The 22,444-nt window shown below is 38.6% G+C and overlaps 1 protein-coding gene across 1 annotated transcript in view; it reads left to right on the top strand.

The window, feature by feature from the left end:
- The window catches only part of LOC132782037 (serine/threonine-protein kinase LMTK2), a 73,490-nt gene that overhangs the window by 37,945 nt on the left and 13,101 nt on the right, over nt 1–22,444 (top strand). Inside the window, exons 2-11 of the mRNA XM_067473511.1 lie at nt 52–176; nt 2,515–2,659; nt 4,126–4,199; nt 6,437–6,555; nt 7,840–7,927; nt 14,555–14,685; nt 15,450–15,534; nt 17,378–17,499; nt 17,984–18,133; nt 18,950–21,812. Coding sequence (XP_067329612.1) covers nt 52–176; nt 2,515–2,659; nt 4,126–4,199; nt 6,437–6,555; nt 7,840–7,927; nt 14,555–14,685; nt 15,450–15,534; nt 17,378–17,499; nt 17,984–18,133; nt 18,950–21,812 — 3,902 coding nt within the window. The remainder of the gene's footprint in view (nt 1–51; nt 177–2,514; nt 2,660–4,125; nt 4,200–6,436; nt 6,556–7,839; nt 7,928–14,554; nt 14,686–15,449; nt 15,535–17,377; nt 17,500–17,983; nt 18,134–18,949; nt 21,813–22,444) is intronic.

The raw sequence follows: 22,444 nt of genomic DNA, 5'->3' as shown, positions 1-22,444 counted from the left end.
TGTTCTGATTTATGGAAAGATATTTATTTCTACCTTTTGTTTGTTTTCTAGGGGAGGTGGAAGTCACTGAAGTTCCTTTCTCATTGATGATAGTCTCTGCTTGTAGCCTTATCGTCCTAGTACTATTACTTGTGAACTGTGTTTCCTGTTGTAAAGAGCAAGAGATAAACTTCAAGGTGAGTATAAGAAAGAGAAACTTATTTCCCTGTGATAATATACCTATATAAACAGTGACATATAGAATTTAATGCCTAGTATTAAACGTCTGCCTGATTGGTGTTTCCTCAATGCAGTTCCCAAAGTTAGTTTAAACTTTATGATATTGTTAGCCATCCTTACCTGGGCAGTCTGTCGGTATATTTTTAGATTTTTGAAGCGTTTTAAGTTCAGAGAAGGCTTTGTGCATTGTTTTAAATGCTTTCCATAGTTGTTGTTGGCTTTATTGTGTTGTTCTTTCTTTATTTGGTGGTTTCCTAGCAGCAAGGTTAGTATAGAAGTCTGACAAATAATACATGAATGTGAAACCAACTTCCCTAGGACTCTAGCTTGCTTGACTGATCAGGTAAATGTGGAAAGTGGATCTGGGGTATTGCTGCCATTGTTTTTAAAGAGCTAAATGGATTGTAGTTAAATGGGCACAGAAGTAACTGTCAGGCAGTCTGGCCATGTAAATAATATGATGAAAGGTATCTATTTAGGCAGGTAAAAATGAACTTCCCCCCTCCCATTGTTGTATTTAAGACACAACTGAAGACCCATCTCTTCCAGGAGGCCTTCTCAGGCCACCTCTACACTGCTATATAAAATTCAGATTATCTGTTTTGAGCTTGATTATATGGCAGTGTAGACTCATAAAATCCAGTTCAAAGCAGATAATGTGTATTATCTGCTTTGATAATCTGGATTCTATGGCAGTATAGAAAGGGCCTCAGTCAACTTTGAATCATGAGTTTTGGATTTACATTGTATTGCTGCTGCATGTTGATTTTTGTAGCCTGTGTGAGTGTATGTATTTTATAATGGTGTATTTTAACATATTTATATATACATTTTGTTGTTTGTATATTATGTTAATAAGTTTTGGCTGTGTTGTACCCCGCCACAAGGAGAGCTACATAACAAATAAAATTTATTATTATTAATTTGAAAAAGTAAATTAAATTAAAGTGTCCGTGGCAATTTGGTTAATAAAACAGTTTTCTTAAAATATATATTCAGAAGGTTATGTGAGGCCTCTTTTAAACAATAGCTCTTTCATAAAAGCATTTGGAGGGGTCAGATACACAACCACAGGATAGGAGTTTCATGATATGGATTGATCTGAGGTTTTGGAATTTTAAGAATGAGACAAACAGGATATTGTCGTAGGAAGCTCTGTAGCTGAATATGATTGAGTGTAATTGAACTTGAAAGAATAATTTTAGCAGTTGTTTATTTCTTGGATGATAATCTTTCCCCATGGTATCATTCCCTTCCACAAAAGATATTCACTTTAACTGTAGCTAAACCACAGTTAAAACAAATAGTTCTTGTGTGGGAAAGAATCTCAAGATTTTATAATAAGTACATGGAATAACTGGTGAATACTGAATGATATTTAATTTTTTTTTCTGTCCGTGAGAAAGGCAGGTAGGAAATTGAAATACAGGCATTCTCCATATGCTTGATAGTCCAAAAATTCTTAAACTGGGAGGACTGTCAAATGATCATTTTAATGCATGTGTGTGTGAATGTCAAGCAAATGCATGTGTGTGTGAATGTCAAGCGGAGGGTAGTCTTCTGTTCAAACAGAATTTAGGCTGGATCTATACATTATTATTATGTTTATTTATCTCCACAAGGAGACTCAGGCAGCGATATAATCCAGATTATCTGCTTTGAACTAGATTATATGAGTCTACACTGCCATATTATCCAGTTCAAAACAGATAATCAGCATCTTGTATGGCAGTGTAGATGGGGCCTTAACAACCTTGGGAAGAATATGGAAGCCATTGGACTTGCCTAAAACATTGCTTTAGTTAATGCTATGCACAACAATTCGGTTAATTCAGGTGCTTTGTGTGAGCCTTAGTTTGAATGCTTTTACTTCTCTGCATTAGAGACCAAAATAACCAACAAGAATTTAGTTGTGACTTGTGGCATTCATTTATCTCATTCATTTTAGGAGATATGCTCAATGTACCTCTAAACTTAGATTTGCCCAACGATCATATGAGCAGTTTATAGAAGAACAAAATTTGTGTGTTGTTACATTCTACTTAACATTTTTATACGAGGAACACTATGCACTGCAGCACTTACAAAAGGGCCAAAGATTGCCTGACATTTGTGACCTAAGTCATTGGATTGCAATAAGTCAAAGTCTACTTAGATGGCAATTAACAACAAAGTTTTGCTTTCTCGAGGATTTACATAACAGTTTGGGCACTTAGGTATAAATAGCTAATCTGCATCTTGAGTTCCTGAATAAGGCAAGTTCATTTTGCTCTACTGATCTTGGTGTTTTTGTAGGAATTTGAAGACAATTTTGATGACGAAATAGACTTCACACCACCTACAGAAGATACCCCATCTGTTCAGTCTCCAGCAGAAGTGTTTACCCTTACAGTCCCGAATGTTTCTTTGCCAGCTCCATCACAGTTCCCTCTTCCTCCAGGTAAGATGCTTCTAGACATAAGTGTCTCGCTTCTCTTCCTGCCTCTAGTCATGAAATAGAATTCCCATCTTCTAGTCTCCCTATTTTTCTGTGTCAAAGCAAAATACTCATTTTTTCCACCAGATTTTTTTGTATTTTTCTTGAACACCTTGTGGGTTTGTCCCATAAAATTAAGTGTGTGGAATTTTTTGGGTCTGTTTAGTAACCCTCGATCCCCCGCCGCTCCAAGGCAATATCTTGCACAGCTTGTAGTTTATTCTCTTAAATGCTGGTGTGGCCCTCGGTGAAAATGAATTTGACACCCCTGACCTAGACAGTTGAAAAAAGAAACAGACTCTATATCAGTGTTTCTCAACCTTCCTAATGCTGCAACCCCTTAATACAGTTCCTCATGTAGTGGCAACCTCCAACCATAAACTTATTTTCGTTGTTATTTCATAACTAATTAATCTACTGTTATGAATTGTCATGTAAATATCTGATATGTAGGATGTATTTTCATTCACTGGACCAAATTTGGCACAAATACCCGATACACCCAAATTTGAATACTAGTGGGATTGATTTTGTCATTTGGGAGTTGTAGTTGCTGGAACTTATAGTTCACCTATAAGCAAATAGCATTCTAAACTCCACCAAGAATGGAATTGGCCACACTTGGCATACAGAACTCCCATGACCAACAGAAAATACTGGGAGGGTTTGGTGGGCATTGATCTTGAGTTTGGGAGTTGTAGGTCACCTACATCCAGAGGGCACTGTGGACTCAGTCAATAATGGTTCTGGACCAAACTTGGCACAAATACTCAATATGCCAGATTTTGAACACTGGTGGAGTTTGGGAAAAATAGACCTTGAAATTTGGGAGCTGTAGTTGCTGGGATTTATAGTTCACCTATAATTCACCGTCTGTTTCCAAAACGAAGGTGGAGAGATCTTCAGCCTTCTCTGCCAAAGGGGTTCCTAAGACCATCAGAAAAAGGTGTTTTCAGGTGGTCTTTAGCAACCTCTCTGAAACACGCACAGAACCCCCCCCCCCCCCCCCCGAGGTCCTGAGCCCAGGCTGAGAAACACTGCTCTGCTTCTATATTTTGTTGATGTAGAGACAGACAGCTGTGCCTCTCTTTTTGGGCCACGTCTCTCATAATTTACTGTGCTGCGTGTAAATTGTAGTTCAACAATTAGATTTGCCTTGAGGATCACCTAACCCTCCCCCATTTTAGCCAGAGATTGGTTTGATTCACATCTGTTAGTGAGGTGCCTTGTTTGAAGATATACATTTGTTGTTGACCATATATATCCTGGGCAAAACTATGATTGGTTTTTTCAGTCACTACGCTTCTTGCATCATGTATCTCATGGCATGTGTGAAAGGCTACATGGCATTTTAAGAAAGGAAAATATTGAATTCACTGAAATATGTAGCTTTTTTAAAAAAACAAATCCCTATATTTTCTCTTTAACAGAAGCACTGAAATCTCAAGTTGTCCGTCAGAACTTGAACTATATTCAAGAAATTGGAAATGGCTGGTTTGGAAAGGCAAGTGCATGTTTTAATATTGCAACTCTCTATCTCTGTAAAAATATTTTCTGCTGCAATGAGCAAAAATAGCTCTCGAATATATTTTGAAGAGTGAACTTGCCAGGTTATCAGAAAGATGCTTCAGGAAAAACCTATGCTGTTTGAATTTTAAAATGGAGGTTGCACTGGAACCTTGGTGCAGTGCTGTTCTCAGATTTGAATGGTGAAAGAATATTGGTTCTCTGTTGCTTTCCTTTAACACGTTAACATATTTTAATGGTTCAAAATCAGAAACATTCACTAAGATAGCTGTAGCTCCTATGTACTGTGTATTAGAATGTATACTTATAGACCTCCCCCGTGACTTCTGTTGAGTCACAAGGACAGGTCTATAAATGTGTACAAACTTAGGCAATGCCATTTTCCCTAGAAATGTGAGGTTGGTCCCCCTTTTCTTAACATTTGTGGATTTTCATAAATTTTGGCAGAGTTTCTGGAATCTCTGAGATTTATTTATTTTGCACATGTATATTATACTTCTCTTAAAAGGGCATACATGATTCTAACCTGTACACTTTATCCTGACAGTAACCCTGTGAGGTAGGTCTGGCTGAAAAAATGACTGTCTCAAGGTCATCCAGTGAGTGTAATGGGAACTCCAGTTGGTTAGATATTGGAGTGGATTTGGATGTCTTAGTTCAGAGGTGGCTCTCCAGTTGTTTTGGCCTTCAACTCCCAGAAACCCTACCCGATATCCAGTGGCAAGAAATTCTGAGAGAAGAAGTCCAAAACACCTGGAGGGCCACAAGTTTGACGCCACTATCTTAGTTCATCTCTCAAATATCAGTCACATAGCCTGAAATTCTAATCCTTCTTGCTTTTGTCTCATATCCCAGTGTTTCTGTAGTCATGTTTTGCAGCCTTTCGGGAGGAATTGAGAGTTTGCCAGCCTCTGTGGAGGGAGTGCAAAGTAGGAAAGTTTAGCTGGGTACAATGCACATGCATGTTGGGAATCTTATGAGGCCTAAGTGTACCTCCAATGTGCACGAGTGTTTTGTAGGTCAGTCTATATGCAGTCTTCCCTTCTGCTTGGTCAAAGAAAACCCTAATAGTGACTGATTGGTCTGATTGTTCAAGGAAAGGTGGTACTTCTGGTTGTAAAAATATGATCAGAATCTCCAGTCTTTTGTGTTTAGAGACTTTTTCACCTACTCTTCTCTTAAAGCATGCATTTTACACCCACACATTATTCTTTTGGTCCAAAAGCTGTAAAAAATGATCCTTTACTCCTGTTGGAAGCATTTTGCTTTATGTAATAGTCATGAGACTATACAGCTGTAACTTTTGGGCCACCACTTTTTTTCGGCCCACCATTCCAGTTCTGGCATATGTTAATTTTGCTCAGACTAATTTGTTCTTTAAAAACAAGAACTCGGGACATGTTGGCCTTTAAATGCATGGGAAACATCTTGCATCTGTCATATTGCTTAAACTCTTCCAAGTTTTTGTAAAACAGTGCTCTGAGTGAGATGTTAGGCAAATAATTCAAATCAAAGCTTTAGATAAGTTATAATTTTAAATGAAACAAAATTATAATTTAGGGTGGAAATATAAATTCATAAAAGGGGATGCTGATTGTCAGGATGTTTGCCTGAACCCACTGAAAGCTTTTTTGAAGGGCCAAGGAGCACACCTTGAATATTCTTGGTGGACCAGTGCTTTGAGTTTGTATAAGGTAACATCTGGGATTTTTCTTGGAAGGCATTTGTAGAGACTTTTACAGGCAGTCCCCAAGTTACAAACAAGATAGGTTCTGTAGGTTTGTTCTTAAGTTGAATTGTATGTAAGTCAGAACAGGTACATTTTGTAAGTGCAACTCCAGCTACAAACACACACATACACACACACATATATGGGTCGCATAGGGAAGGGTTAACATCCCTGTGGTGTTTCTGTTGCTGCCTGTGCCCCTGTTTAGCAGTTCTCACTTCCCTTTCTGTTCCTGTGAGAATTGGATTTTGAAAAAAAAAAGTCTTGTGGAAATAAGGATTGGTGAGAAAGCTTCAGTGAAGATACCTTTCCCCATGAAAACTCTTCCAGGAATGGATTTCTCTTCCAAAGGGTAGATTTCTCTCACTTCCTGTTGTCTTAGCCCCGTACTTCACTAGGATGTTGTAACTGCCTGTATTTTCTTTATGTGGATTGCAGTTTCCTTTCTTTTGAAAATGTAACTGAGGCTTTGTGATCACATTTAGGTTCTGCTTGGAGAAGTTTACACTGGCACCAGTGTGTCAAGAGTCGTTGTGAATGAATTAAAAGCAAGTGCTGGTCCCAAGGAACAAGACCGTTTTTTGAGGCATGGAGAGCCTTATTTGTAAGTAGTTTCTCTGGAGCTTACAGTGATCTGATGTAACCTTGTAAATATTAATGCCCCACCTTTTGAAAACAGTGTTATTTAACTTATTGTGAAATAAACATTTTTTTTCAAAGATCTTGTAGTAGTGAGAGATGGCATAAAATTAGAAACAATTAACTTGGAAATTTAGATCGTGTGATCTCTGAGGGACTGAATAGGGGCAGAACAAGGTCGCTGCTCCAGATGTTAGATTAGTTGGTTGTTCGTTTTCTAAAGTTAGTGATTATTATCATTATTATTATTTCACTTCAACTGACATGAATAGTGAAGGTTTACTTGTGAGATTTTTTGCTAAGCTAGGTTGTGCACCTTGACTTTTGGTATAATATCATTTTCAGACCTTCATCAGGAACTTGGGTAGTTCCACATCCAGCTCTGCGTCTACTATCAGACAGAATTAGGTGGCTGCCTAAGAAAGCAATATTTATTATTTATTATTTTATTTACTTAATTTTATCCTGCCTTTCCCCACATAGGCTGCTGGGGTTTTTTTTACTATCAGATCTATAGTAATATATAATACTGATATTGTAATATGCTAATAATATAATATATTGTACGTATATATATTTTATAAGCCGCTCTGAGTCCCCTTCGAGGTGAGAATAATAAATAAATGGTATCTGGGTATCAGATATAAGATTTCTTCCTTTGTGTACCAAAGGAACTATGCTGCTGTTGGGTACTGTGCAGCTTTATTTAGATGTGGGTGGTAGCATATGTTCTGCACCAAGCAGCAACAAGTATTAGGCTGCTCCTGCACTTGCTATTAAGATAACTTTGAATTGTTGTGGTTAAAGCAAGTATGTGTGAATCTTTGTGTATGTACTATGTCTTTATTCAGTTTAATTTGATTTTCATATAGGTATTTAAGGGTGCACATGGTTATATTCATTTTTATCCTCCTAGGCAAGCATTTGAAGCTACCTAATGAGCTTTTGGGGGCTGAGCAGTGAGATAAATTGTGTTCATTTGATGCCAAGTGAAATATTTTGTGTGCCTTTTGTCACATGTGCTTTTAATTTTGTCATATATTTCACATAATTTTATCAACTCAGTTGGCGACTTTCCGCTAGGGTTCAGCAACAGAAACCCTATGTTCTTTGGTATCCATGGAAGATGAACCAGTCTATTGGACTCACACAACTTGGATTTCATTTATTAACTAGCTCATAAACCAGGAATGAAACACCGTTCCATGCTTTACAGTCTCTTATTTACCTGTTTTTCTTTTCCTTTCAGAATTCTTCAACATCCTAATATTCTCCAATGTACAGGGCAGTGTGTAGAAGCTATCCCTTACCTTTTGGTCTTTGAATTTTGTGACTTGGTGAGTAAATGTTATTTTACCGTGGTAGCATATTGGTATTGGTTTGATCTCTGGTTCTTTCCTGGGGAGGTTTTTGAGTCTAAAGGGGGAATTACCTTTGGTGAATGAAAAGATGAGAAGGGTCTTAAACAGTGTGATGATAGATTTGGATCATGTGAATGTCAACACTTAATATGAACGGTCATGCTCTGTTTGTTGTTGATAAGCAATACTATAGAACAGTGGTTCTCAACCTGGGATCCCCAAGTGTTTTAGGCCTTCAACTCTCTGAAATCCTAACAGCTGGTAAACTGGCTGGGATTTTTGGAAGTTGTAGGACAAAAACATCTGGGGACCCAAGGTTGAGAACCACTTCTATTGAAGAAAATAATAATAATAATAATAATAATAATAATAATAATTAATAATTAGTGCCTAAAGACCTTGGCCTGCACTTAAACACAATCAGCATTGACAAAATTACTATCTGTTAGCTGCAAAAGGCCACCCTACTGGGATCTGCACGCATTATTTGCCGATACATCACACAGTCCTATACCCTTGGGAAGTGTCTGACATGTGATCCAATGCAGCAACCAGCAGAGTAATCTTGTTTGCTGTGTACTAATCTGTTATGTTTCAAATAATAATAATAATAATAATAATTTATTTCTAGACCACCCTCTCTCCCAAAGGGATTCAGGGCGGTTTACATACAGAGCCTTAAAAATTCAGTGTCTTAAAAAGTACAAACAGCAAAAAGTACAAACAGCATCAAGAATAATACAAAATAATGCACAATAATAACAAGTCAGATAATGTAGGCCAGGCAATATTTGGAGCAAAAATCAGGGCAGGAGAGAGATAGTTAGTGTTCTAACATACATTCTTTGATCAATTTGGGGGGTTATTTATGTTCTTGCAGGCTACAGGTGCCACTTTTCTGTACGTATTCCGAGCTACGTGTATTTACTGTCTAGGCCTCTTCTTCCATATTCTTCTTAGATTAGCTTTAAAACAAAGACATCACCAGAAGTACCACTGTCTAGTGCTAGGATGGGAGATGTATCGATCTCCAGTTGTTATTGTAGTACAATTTCCATTATCTGCATTAGCAGCTTTTCCTTCCATCTCAACGTTTCTGATATCAAGGGCCATCAATCTCCTTCTTTCCCAGCATGCCAGAAACTGGTAGCATATGGGTTCCTATTAACTATAATCCACCCCACTCCTTTTTATTTATTTATTTTCTTAAAACTCATCAGGGATTGACAACCAGTGGCCCAGGAACCAGCACTGGTTCAAGACCACTGTTTTGAGTCTATGGCATTTGAAACAACCTTCCTTCCCTTCTCTGAATATTTCCGAACTAGATCTGGCCTAATTATACTGATCTTGTAATTTTCCCTTTGTCTCTAGTGGGGTTGAGTGCTAATTAATTTTTCAGTTAATTTCCTGGTTTGTAAGTTTGGGTGGATGAATGGACATGAGCTTTTCCTGAGTTAACTTTTATATAGTTGGTTGCTTTGGGATCATTTATTTATAATGCATTCTGCCATGCTCCAGATATGTTTAACCTGTTTCAAAGAAGGTTTTGCATAGGAAAAAGTGGGTATAGTTGACAGACTGTAATTTTTATTAATTCTGCAATGTCTTGGGGATTTAGCACATCATTTCAAACATTGCCATGATCCTGTCAAGTATAATCCGTAAAAAAATTAACTTGCTAGGAGATAATACAAGGCAGTGAGTTTTGTGAACTTAGTAGCATTCATATATGTAGCTGCTATTAAGTGATGGACATTGAAATTAAACCCGTGTTTCTGTGTCCTGCTTCAGCCAAGCAAAAGTAAAATAAGGTGCAGTACAGCAGCTGCAATAACATTTTGTGACTTTTGCAAGTCTGTGATCTCTGTGTAGCTTTTGTAAGTGAGAAGAGGAGTGGGATGTGAAGCTGGCGTTAATTGCATACTATGCTGTGTGGCCCTGTTAAAATAAGCTGTTACAGCCATACCTACACTGTGCGATATTAGTAAGCTTCAGGCAGCAAATACTGTCTCAAATCAATACAAGGAAGCATTCCTTTTTCATTTTGCATTTCTCACTACATGAAAAATATCTTCACATAGTTATCTGTGGTAACATCTGCAGGCAGTGGGAACTGGATTTGGTGGGGATTGTTTCCCTCTACTTGAGGTGGCTTTTTCCGAGTAATAAAATAATTCACATTTAATGGTATTTCAGTCATGTTCTTCCATAGTTCTTCATCAGCTTACCTCATGAATCCATTTTGTTTGCATGTCTGAATTAAAAACCAGGATTTTTTGCTTCAGGATAAGACAGATCTTTAGCTGAAAACCTCTAGAATGTGTTAGATGGCGTTGCCAACAATGTTTTAAAAAGACTGTGCCAGATCAGCTACTATGGGGTGGGGGAGTACCTGACAGATTCGTGTGTTTATGTGGGAGTGATGCATGCAAATGTAGATCCAAATTTAACCATTCTTCAAGCAAATATTTCGAGATTCGTTTGAACTGAGTTAGACCTGACAAACCAAGCTCTCATTCATTTCTTGGTTCTGCTCCTAATGAAAGCTTAATCTAAACCAAATAATGTTTAATCATTTAATAATCTAAAGTAGAGTTGTTAGTCCAGCAACATCTAGATCAGTGGTTTTCAACCTGTGGGTCCTCAGGTTTTTGGTCTACAACTCTCAGAAATCCTAAGACCTGGTAAACTGGTTGAGATTTCTGGGAGTTAAAGGCCAAAACACCTGGGGAGCCACATCTTGAGAACTACTGGTCTAGATGTTGCTGGACTATAACTCTGCAATCTTGGCCAGAATAGCCAATGATGAGGAATACCTAGAGTAGCAGTTCTAACAACATCTAGAGCAGAATTTTCCAAATGTTTCATGCTGGTGACATACCACTTTTAGACAGGCATCATTTCACAATACCGTAATTCAGTTCTACTAGGAAACTGGATGACAAACCTACCCCTGATAAGAGATAGGAATGCATACAAAACTGTAATAAGGAAATTAATGGGGACACAGTATATCCCATTTAAACCTTTCATTTATGGTATATATTTCAACATATATGATTTCTTACTTATTTCACATAGATTCAGGTTTCTCATTACATTCTTGTGATTCACATACACACTGCAGCCAGCACACTAAGGTGTCGCAATTACCAGTTTGGAAAACTCTGATCTATAGCAAAGCTTCTTAAAGTGTGGGTTGTGGCCACACATGGGGTTTGGACAATTTTTTAACAGGAGGAAGGGGCACCAGAAAGGAGAGAAAGGATGAGAGAAGCGTCCTCTTCTGCTTACCTTAGAGAGAGGAAAGGGAAGGGGGCAAGGAGGAAGGGAGGGCTTTTGGGGGGACCCCTGTATTGGCCCGTGGGCAGAGGGAGGAAGTGCCCCTCCTGTCTGTCAGTGTGTGTGACCCTTCCCGTCCTGTCCCAGAAGTCTTGGGTTCACTCCCTTCCTTCTTGTCTTGTGAATGTGTTGGCCATTCATTTCCTTCCCTTCCCTTTTTGGTTGGGAGGCGGGTGTCTGTACTTCCTCTCTCTCCATCCTATTGTGCTTGTCACAGTGAGAGACGCATAGATCTGGCAGAAGAGATCTGAAAGCTAAATGATGTATTGGAATTTAAAACACATCTTAAGACCTATCTCTTCCAGCAGGCCTACCCAGTCAGTTTTAATCATGAATTTTAAACCCGTGTTTTAGTCACTGTTTTGTGAATTTTAATACTGTATATGTATTTTGTAGAAATATGTTGTAGTATGTGTATTTTACATAATGATTATGTGTTTTTAGCTATGTTGTAACCCTCCTTGAGTCACAAGGAGAAGCAAGTAAAATAATAATAATAATAATAATAATAATAATAGAAACAACCGACACACTATGAGGATTTAAAGATCGAACTGCAAAGATTCTGGCACAAGCCAGTCAAGATGGTCCCAGTCATGATCGGCACACTGGATGCAGTGCCTAAAGACTTTGGCCTGCACTTAAACACAATCAGCGCTGACAAAATTACCATCTGCCAGCTGCAGAAGGCCACCTTACTGGGATTTGCACGCATTATTCGCCAATACATCACACAGTCCTAGATCCAATACAACATCCAGCAAAGTGATCTTGTTTGCTGTGGACTCATCTTGTTGTGTTTCAAATAATAATAATAATAATAATCATAATCATAATCATAATAATAATATAGAGCTAGAGTGAATTCTTCCTCTCCTCTTTCACCCATTTTGCCTTCTGATTCAGGTATCCCATCTACGCTCCATACTCCTCAATGCATCAACTTGGTGCCGACAAAATCTGCCCATGAAGGCACTCGCCATGAGAATTTGTTTCCTCTTGGCTTCTTTGTGCAGAGGAGGAGAGAGAGTTCTTTAAAAAATTATTTTAAACCTAAATGGATTTCAAATAAAATTATGTTTTATTATCAGTAAAGGTTTGATTTGTATCCTTTTTAAATATATCTGGGGCTCTGTATACATTCCTTAGACATAATGGAGTTGCAAATTGAAAAAGTTTTAAAAGCCCTGACCTAGAGAACCATCCAATTCTTCTCCCTGCTGAAGTTCACGGGTTCAAAAAGTCCCTTGCTGAAAGACAAATCATTTGTTAGAGTTTTGCTGCCATCTAGAGCTGGTGAGGCAGTTTGGTTCAAGTCTTGGATATGTGCTCCTGCAATGAATCATATGTGTACGAGGACAAAACCACCAGTGGGGCTTTTAATCTGTCTCTGGAAGTAGGCTTCTGCACCTCGCCGCCTGGGGGCTACAGTGACAGCGCAGAGTGTAATATATTTATAAATGGCAATAGGTCTAAATCAGTGGTTCTCAACCTGGGGTCCCCAGATGTTTTTGGCCTCCAACTCCCAGAAATCCTAACAGCTGGTAAGCTGGCTAGGATTTCTGGGAGTTGTAGGCCAAAAACATCTGGGGACCCCAGGTTGAGAACCACTGGTCTAAATGTTTAAACAGAAATCTGTCACAGACTCTATATGTAAGATCCATTTGTTTGATTCTATCAGATGTATTTTAAAATAAGTTTGTCAAGGTGAGACATTTCTCTTTGTAACTTACTCTTTGAGGGCCAGTGCAATGCAATGACCCATGGAGTATATCTATACCTAAGGTGACAAATTTCTAAATGCTCACCTTGAAACACACATCTACTTCACATCATCAGCTCCTGATCCATTTTGAAGTACTGAATTTGACTTGCCAGCCCCAGGTCTCCCATAGTCCACAGTCTCCATGTCTGATACTTAAGCATAGTGGGAGGAGAAGTACACTACAACTTCCAAGAACTAAAAATTATAGAAGGTTGACTTAGGTCCCTGGAAGGTTAATACATGTATCTGCTCCAATCTTTAATTGCCTAAGGCTTTCAGGTGTCCCTTCAGCCTGAAATGTGGGGATTAAAAATGTTGGAAACCTTATAACTATCCTCCCAATATTTTCTCAACACCCTTCCCATGAAACATGTCAGGAAGTTTGTCTAATTCTAGAGATGTATGCCCTTTTCTTGTCCCCCTCTTGATAGTAACATTAGCATCAGTAAATTACACAGCCCAAACATTCTTTTTCTTGGTTTCTTTGTTTTAGACCTGTTCCTGGGGTTATTTGGGACGCTGATTCGGAACATAGAACTGCATAAACATAGCTCTAGTTTCTCATATTTGATTGTATTTATAATGACAAGTTTGTTTCATAAATCTGTGATTTTGGTGTGAAATAAGTAGAGTTTCATATTGTACATTTTTCTTTTAATCTTTAGTATGTTTCCTTCGTGCTTAAAAGATATCTATTTAAACACTACATTAAAATATCCTGATTTTTTATGAGTGAGCAGTGTTAAGAGTGGCATATGGCATATGTTTTGTATCTCACAAACTAGAGCCAGTAGGGGAAAATTGGTACCATTTTTGGAATCAGCAGGTCAACTATACCCATAAATACACCAAAATGTGTGTTGGCAAATAATAATTCAAAGCCGCCCTGAGCCCGCCCCGCCCCCCCCCCCCCCGGGAGGTTGAGAAGGGCGGGGTACAAATGTTTGAAATAAATAATAAATACAGTGGTTGAAATAGTCTGGTTTTGGCTGCTATGTGTTATTTTATGTTTGCATATATAGAGCCTGTACTTAATGAATTTTGTTCTTCATTGACTAAAATATTTCAATTGCCTGTCGCTTGCAGGCCAATTAACAATCACTTTTGCGTTGCACTATTCCAGTACTTATTCTTACCTCTGATTCTTCCTTTTCATATAACTCCTTATCTCTCAACTCTAAGTCCCTTTGGTTTTATGTCTTTTCATATTTTTTCCCTGTTATCTTGTAATCTTAATCCAGGTCAGTTAATAGGTACCGATATAGAGTAATCACCAAATGGCCTTAAAAGGACCATAACATGGACCTTAGGTGCCTTCTCATCGAACTGTTACAGAGTCTGGAAATCTGATGACAGAGTTCTGTAAGCACGGTTATTTATAACTCTTGCTAATAACCTTGTTGACTGATGAGAACTAAACGATGTGTGCTGCTTCATTACATATCTGTTAGGTGCGACCAGCATTGATGAGTGTTCTTAAACTCCTTTTACAGGGTGACCTAAAAACATATCTTTGCAATGAAGAGAACATTAAAGGAGACTCGCAAGTAATGTTCCTGCAGAGGATGGCCTGTGAGATTGCTGCTGGACTCACCATAATGCATAAGCATAATTTTGTGCATGGGTAAGATTTTCAGATATTTAATGCTGTCATCTCTTCATATATTATTGATAAAGCACCAAGGCAGAAGTTCAATAGTAAAATGCAAGATGTAAGAGTTCCTCCAAAGGATGGCTATAGTTTAATGGTTTAATGGTAGAACATACGGTTTATATGCAGAAGGTTCCATGTTGAATTCCTAAAGGAGGTTGGAAAACGCCATTTTGGAAACACTACATAAGCCCTTCTAATCAGTGTTGGCAAGACCAGAATAGATGAACGAGTTGTCTGTCCATTCCACTATTACTGTTCTGAGGTACAGTTGAATACTGGAACTCAGCCTTCTCACGTTTTCCAAGAAAAAAAAGTCGAAAGGTGGAAACAGGCCCCTGACCTAGATTGGGACATGTCTTACTTTCCTGCAAAAACAACCTTCTTTCTCTACAGCTCTGCTTGCCATCTTCCCCATGGCTGGTACCTGCAGCCAACTGGCTTAAGATCACTAAGGGAACCTTAGGACCTGGACTTCCAGTCTGACAGACCAATTCTAGATGATATACTTGCTCCCCAGTGTTAAAATAAATAAGCATATAACTATTCCATACTGATTAAGAATGTTTGTTGCTGATGCTGGAAATCAGCTGTGCTTAAGACTGAAATCCAGTATGCCACTGAGTGAAATGCAAGCAGCTTCATTGTTAGATTTTTTTTCTTTTCTTTAGTTACCAAAGCTTGTATTGCCATTTCTTTGGTTCTCATTGCAGCTTTTTTTTTACATTTTCCCCCAGAGATTTAGCCTTAAGGAATTGCTTCCTTACATCTGATTTAAATGTGAAAATTGGAGATTATGGAATCGGATTCAGCAGATACAAGGTGAGCAAATGTTTGTAGGGATGACTACATTAAGAGCTTGAATGAAGCAGTATTGATTGATTATTGAATGAAACTATGGTTATCCCGCCACATTTGCAGATTAAGCATTCACAGATTTGATTACTTGGGAATTTCTCTATTTGCCACTGCCTCCACTATTGTCATACATGTGATGAAAAAATAAATTTGCTCTAGACATTTTTGGGTCTGCCAATACAATTCTGTGGTCAATGTCTGGCAGATGTTGACCATAGAAATTTGCTGGAAGACCTACAAATGCCTAGAGATGTGTTCTCTCAAGGAAGAAAATAGCATTCTTAACTTTTATTTGTATTTGTGTTTTTCCTACTTTAGAAGGGACCCAGCACTGCTCACCCCTACAAATGTCCTATTGTTACAGTCAATGTTATGTGGAGTTGCTTAATTTGGTATATTGTGTATATTGTAGTTTTTTGTACCATTAATTTACAATGGTACAATCTGACTATATTCTGGATTTGATAATCTTCTGTTCATGCTTTCTATTTTAATGTAGCAGTTGGCTAAAACAGTGGAAGTCAAACCACAGAGGAAGCATTATATGATAGCTTATTTCAGAAAAATATTTTTGTACTTAGAAATTGAGCCAAATGGACACTGTCAGGTAGTTTTTTGAAAGGAAAAGTAGGATCCAGAGGCTGTGAACTTGATTGGAAGAGCTGTGAGGGAAGGAGAATTTAAGACATCCAGCTGTGAGGGAAGGAGAATTTAAGCCATTTTTCTGTTTTTTTCTCCTCACATTTAGAAACTCCTGTGACTGCTTATTAAAATCACAAATCTGAGAATGCATTATTCTGGTTTTTTAATACAATATTTAGTTTGTCCTTCACTTACTGAGGAGCAGGTGCCTGAACAAATGTCCAGCTTGTGAGGGATAATTGGCTGCTCAGAATTCTTTCATTAGACATTAGCCTGAGAAACTATCAACTACATTTCACATGCTGAGCTTTTTCCAATTTGAACAAATGGTTTTCTTATTATTTCTATCAAAAACTGTGCTATACTGTTTTGCAGTAGTATTTATTATTATTTACAGAATTTATATTCCACCCTTCTCACCCCGCAGGGGACTCAGAGTGGATTAAAATGTACATATACATGGCAAACATTCTAGGCATACACACACAACATATATAGACAGACACACAGAGGCTATTTAACTTTCCAGCTTCATGAGGGTATGATCGAATTCCAGCCATCGGGGTTGCTGTCGCTTCATCCATTTGTTACATCAATGGAGTACTTCCTCATTCTTTTGCATGCTGCTGTAGATTTTTATGGTGTTGTAAATTAGTTAAATTAGCCTCCCTGCATAAATTTCCTACTTGACAAATGCAACTGTCTTTTGGGCTGCAAAGGTCGACAGCAATCTAGACAAATGGTTGGGAGCCTACTCCGACTCAGGCTGGCTTTGAATTCATGACCTTTCAGTCAGTAGTGATTTTAATTCAACTGACTCCCAACCAGCTACGCCACATCCAATCCATCTGAATTAATTTTTTTATAATTTTGTGGACTTTCAGAGAGCCAGTAGGGAATTTGTCCATCCACGCTATACTTGACTATCCCAATACTGTGTACCCCATTTTCGTGTAGTTTTGGTGATGCTGGATGTATTTCTTGCAACTGAAACGTTTTTGTGTTTCAGGGGAAGTGGTCTATGGAAGCAGTGCCACCAGTATTGCTTTGTTCAACATAGTAGTATTATGGGCTCTTTCCTCAATGTTTCTTGGTTATATTGGTTTGGTTTACATCATATAGTTTGATTTGTCTTTCATTGTGTGTTTTCTACTTCATATGACAGGAAGATTACATTGAAACAGATGAAAAGAAACTTGTGCCTCTTCGATGGACTGCACCGGAGCTGGTGACTAGCTTTCAGGACAGGCTTTTAACAGCTGAACAAACAAAATACAGTAACATCTGGTATGAAAAGTGTTTTATTGAGAATGTTTGAAGTTGTCTGAACTGGTCTGATGGACATCTAAATCACACTTTAGATTGTGAATGAGCCCGTGTGAGTTGAGCACCCTTTCTTCCTCAATGTGAGCAAGAAGGGAAAACCTCCAATTTTGCCTTAGAACAAATCACAGGGTGCTCTTCTGCATAAAAACTTTTTTATATTTAACTTGTGCCATTTAGAATAAACATTCATTTCTTAAATTTTGTGGTTCTTATCTAAACTGAAAGCGGGAGTTTGCATCTCTTCTACTTCTCTTGTTTATAGAAGGCTGATTTTTTGGTATTTTATGTGGGAGCTTCCAGTCAAGCTCCTGGTAATAATTAGTTTGATAATCGAAACATTAAAGAATGAAGAGTTTGCAATTTTTTTCTGTGATCATGGCATATGCCCTAGGTACTATAAGCCAAGGTATGGTTTGAAATCTGACAGAATGTTTTCCTTTTGCAGGTCACTGGGAGTGACGCTATGGGAACTTTTCAGCAATGCTGCAAAGCCTTACTCTGATTTATCTGATGATGAGGTCTTGATGCAGGTCATAAAAGAAAAGCAGACAAAGCTCTTGGAACCATGCCTTCAACAGCCGTATTCTGATAGATGGTAATTCTGAATCTCTCACATTCTTATTAGAGTTGGGTGCAAACCTGTAAGAGGAACTTGGCTTTTTTTTTTTTTGAAACCAGATTAGCTACACCTAGACTGTTGAGTACGAGATCAGTTGCAGGAGGTGAACCTCATAATCAGTTTGTGGACTTCGAAGTCTAACAAAAGGTGTTGGTGGTCTTAAATCATTTAGGGCATGGTTGTGGTGTACACCTTCCCAGTGTGAGTTGGGTCAGTATGACAACAGCAGTTGTTGGATTTATTGTTACGTGGAGGTTGAGTTAGGGTGGGAGTGATGTCACTCATATACTGCATTGTAGCACTCTCTTCTGTAATGCCAAAAATTACTCAGGAGAATTTATTTATTTAGTGTCAAAAGTATTGCATAGATAAGTATAAAAACGATGAAAATAGAGGGAACACAAGTGATTAAATAATTTTTGACCCAAAACGGGCAACAATGACCACTTTGTCTATAGCTTTAAACAATTCTTCCTCTGTGCATGAGGCAGGGTATCGTGGACAAGCATACATTTGCGGAATTGTTTGTTCTGCTCCACAGTCACACAAGGTGGAGGATTCTTCTAGGTAGCTCCATTTTGTCTTTTGATCTGTCCACTCCACTTCTGAGTCTATTCAGGGACTTCCAAGTTGGTCTTTCTTGGTTTGCCCCTGAAGAATGACAAGCTGGGAATAAAGTAATCAGTGAACGTAAGGCACTTTGAAAGCAAGCTGAGGGTGAGAAATTAGAAACAACAGAAAGGAACTAGCACTGTTTTGTTTTAGTATTTAACTGTGTTGTTCTTCTCATAGGTACGAAGTCCTGCAGTTCTGCTGGTTGTCACCAGACAAGAGAGCAACAGCAGAAGAGGTGCATAAGCTTCTAACGTATCTCCGTATGCAAAGTCAAAGGGATACAGTGCTTGATCCTGAACACTGGAATGATCTCAAGCCAAATACTTCAAACAGAGACTCCTCAAGTAATTCTGCCTTCCCAATCCTGGATCCTTTCCCAGGGAGCAGGTTTGGCCATGAGATGGAGGAAGTCCTCACAGTAACTGAAACAAGTCGAGGGCTCAACTTTGAATACATCTGGGAGGCTGCCAAGCACGATCACTTTGAAAGCCAGGTGGATCCTGATGAAAGGATGAGTTATACAAATATCTTCTTCCCCGTGGAAGTTTTTGAGAACACACTTATGGAGCAGGGGCCTGGAGCGCAAGACGAAAGTGGGCAGGAAATTGCACTTTGTGTGCCTGGTGAACTTCCTGTGTTCAATGCTCATAAACCTTCTGTTGGAAATGATTATTATATCCAATTGGAAGAGAAGAGTGGGGGTAATGCTATACATTTTGATAACCAGGCTGCTGTATTGACAACAGAAGTGGACAGCCCTGAAAATCTGAAAGACAAAAACAGTCATGTCATGGTTCTTAGAGATTTTGCTACTGAATCAACTACAGAAGGGGATTTCTTGTATAATACAGATCCAAAGGCAAGATACCGTCTTAATGGCCCTGAAAGCCCTTTCCAAAATACATTTAGTGATCTCAGCACAACTGAACAATTCTCCAATTCCAGAAATAGATTTGAATTAACTGATATAAATGACATTCATGTGGCACTTGAAACAGTTTCTGACTCTGTTTTGGAGAAATCTAAACGTGATCACTCCAAGAACATCAGTCCTAGAGCGACTTCAAATCTTTCCTTGTTTGAGGATACCATACAGCAGACTGATCTTCATGTGTTGACTTCAGAAGAGCTGGCTGATAATTATGTTTTTCTTCAAGAAAAGCATTTATTAAAGGGGGCACTGAATAACAAAGCTGCTGGTGATGTTGATGGTGATAATCTCAGAAGGGTATTAGATATCACAAATACACTAGAATCACCAAATACAGATCCTTTGGGAGTTGAATGCAGTGTTACTGGAAATACCCCTGTCCATGAAGAGGAGCGTTTTGTTCAGATAGGTATAGATAAACACACACGTTTTTCTGCTGACTCCCTTGTATCAAATCAGATGGATTCTAGCACACTTGTCATAGATATTCAACACACATCCCCTTTATCAAAAGTTGAAAAGCCTCTTTCTAACATAGGAATTGATAATAATGCCCCCTGCATTATGGATTATTCTCACTTGGGAAAGGATTGCCTCTCTGAAGCAGACTGTACTGAAACACAATCCATAAATGCCAGAAGCCAAATTGATGAGGTCAGTTCCTCTGACAGCCCTTTGGTCCATGTACAAGAGGCAGAAAGGCAAAGGAAAAACCAGGAACTTGAAAATAATTGTTGGGGAGAATTGATCCATGATTTGGAGAATAAGCAGTTTGAATTAGAACAAGATGATACATACCCTCTGGATCAAACTGAGGAAACTTTTGCTCAGATCCAAAAATTAAACTCAGAGGGTCTCCTCAAAGACGTCACTCTCTTGTCTGTCCTTCCTTCAGATCGGACAAGTCATGACAGTCTGCTGGAAGACAGTTTATCAACTCCTCCTCAGAGCTCGGGGCAATCTGTAGACACACCAGACTCATTAGATTCTTTAGATGTGAATGAGGTCTTGGTATCTTTAGCAGGTCAGAAACTTTTGCCACCGGACAAACCTGCTGATAGTGGCTATGAAACTGAAAATTTGGAGTCTCCTGAATGGACCTCACATCTGATTGGCAGCAACTCTAGTGAAGTAACTGCTTTGTCCAGTGCAGATGGCGATCATCTTTTGTGTGATAACCCCATGATAATTGTTTCATCTGATGTAAATCCTGACTTGGATGCAGCACATATCATGGATAGGCGTGAAGAGGTTTCCAAGTCTGTTTTTAGTGGCATTCAGAATTCGTATAGAGATTCAGCTTATTTTTCTGACAATGATTCGGAACTAGATAAGAAATCTGAGGTGATTAAGACATCCACAGAACCAAAAGTACTTCTAGAGACCAGTGCTACCAGGAACTCTTTTGAATTGGAAGAGAATATAAATACTGGAAATAGACCAAATGAGGATAGAATAGTTGATGGCCGGTGTTCTAATAACTCATGCTTACAGGTAGAATTGGATGAGAGGCTAGAGGGCCCTGGAATTGATGAAAGAAAGCAGAAATATTGCCATAAAGGTAGTAATACAACTGGGCTGCTACCTGTGGTGGAGGTAGAGACTGCTGCAGATGATGAAGTGGAAATCTATGAGGAGTCCCCCATAAGTGTGTCTTGCACAGGCACCAATACAGCAGACTTCCTCCCTGAGAGAGACCTAAAGCTTACACCAACAGAAATCTTTGAAAAGTCCTTACTGGGTCACCTTGAAGGTCATAAGTTGAAAGAACCAGATGTTGAAGGGAAATATCTGGGTAAACTTGATGTTTCTGAAATGCTCAGTCTGTCAATGGATGGTGACGATGCTGACGAGGAAGATGAAAATAGTGATGATTCTGAGGATGACATGAGAACGTTTCATTTTCATGGGCTCAGCTCTGACAGTGATGAGGAAATTATGCACCAGGTTCCAGTGATTCTCATGGACCGCGATGATGGCAGAACTTTAAGGGGCTTGTTGAAACATCCAAAGCAAATGGAAGAAAACAGGCCTGCTGAAAGTGTTCAGAAGAACGACAGGAAAGCAGTCACATTCTTTGATGATGTCACTGTTTATCTTTTTGATCAGGTATGTTTCATATCTGTGTTTATGTTTTTCTCTCAGTGTTGGCTTGGGATGGGAAAGAAGATAGAATAACAGCAGGTCCTTTGAGGAATGTTTGAGCATTCAGAGTTTGCCAATACAAAAATATTGTTGTGGAAGGAAACAAGTGTGTTAAACATTACATCAAGTGAAAAAGTGAGTCAGTGTTTTCCTTCATAACGCTTAGGAACCCCAACTAAGGTCATATCACATTTGAAAATCATGAATAATTCTAAAATAAGATGATGCTCAGTGGTGCTTTCTTTATTCTGTGCTTTAGAGACCATGCCACATTCATAACAAGTAGAGACATAGTCGGTCGGTCTGCCCTTCTTTCTTGCGGATTGAGCTGGTTATTGAATAGATAACCATCTGCCCAAATTGCATCAAAGCAGAGGCAACATAATCAGGCATAGATAAAACACAATTGTCTCAGTAACATAGAGTTATAATTATAAAGTACCCTGGATTTCCATATAATATTTTAAACTTAGAAAATATGTGCACATTTGACTGTTTCTCTTTCTGAAAATAGCTGATCTACTTTATAAAGCTCCAAGGTTGTGTATGTAGGGTTGTTGTGAGTATTTCAGACTGTATGGCCATGTTCCAGAAGC

The sequence above is a fragment of the Anolis sagrei genome, chromosome X (genome assembly GCF_037176765.1).
Source record: "Anolis sagrei isolate rAnoSag1 chromosome X, rAnoSag1.mat, whole genome shotgun sequence".
Taxonomy (NCBI): domain Eukaryota; kingdom Metazoa; phylum Chordata; class Lepidosauria; order Squamata; family Dactyloidae; genus Anolis; species Anolis sagrei.
This window is presented reverse-complemented; position numbering and strand designations above follow the sequence as displayed.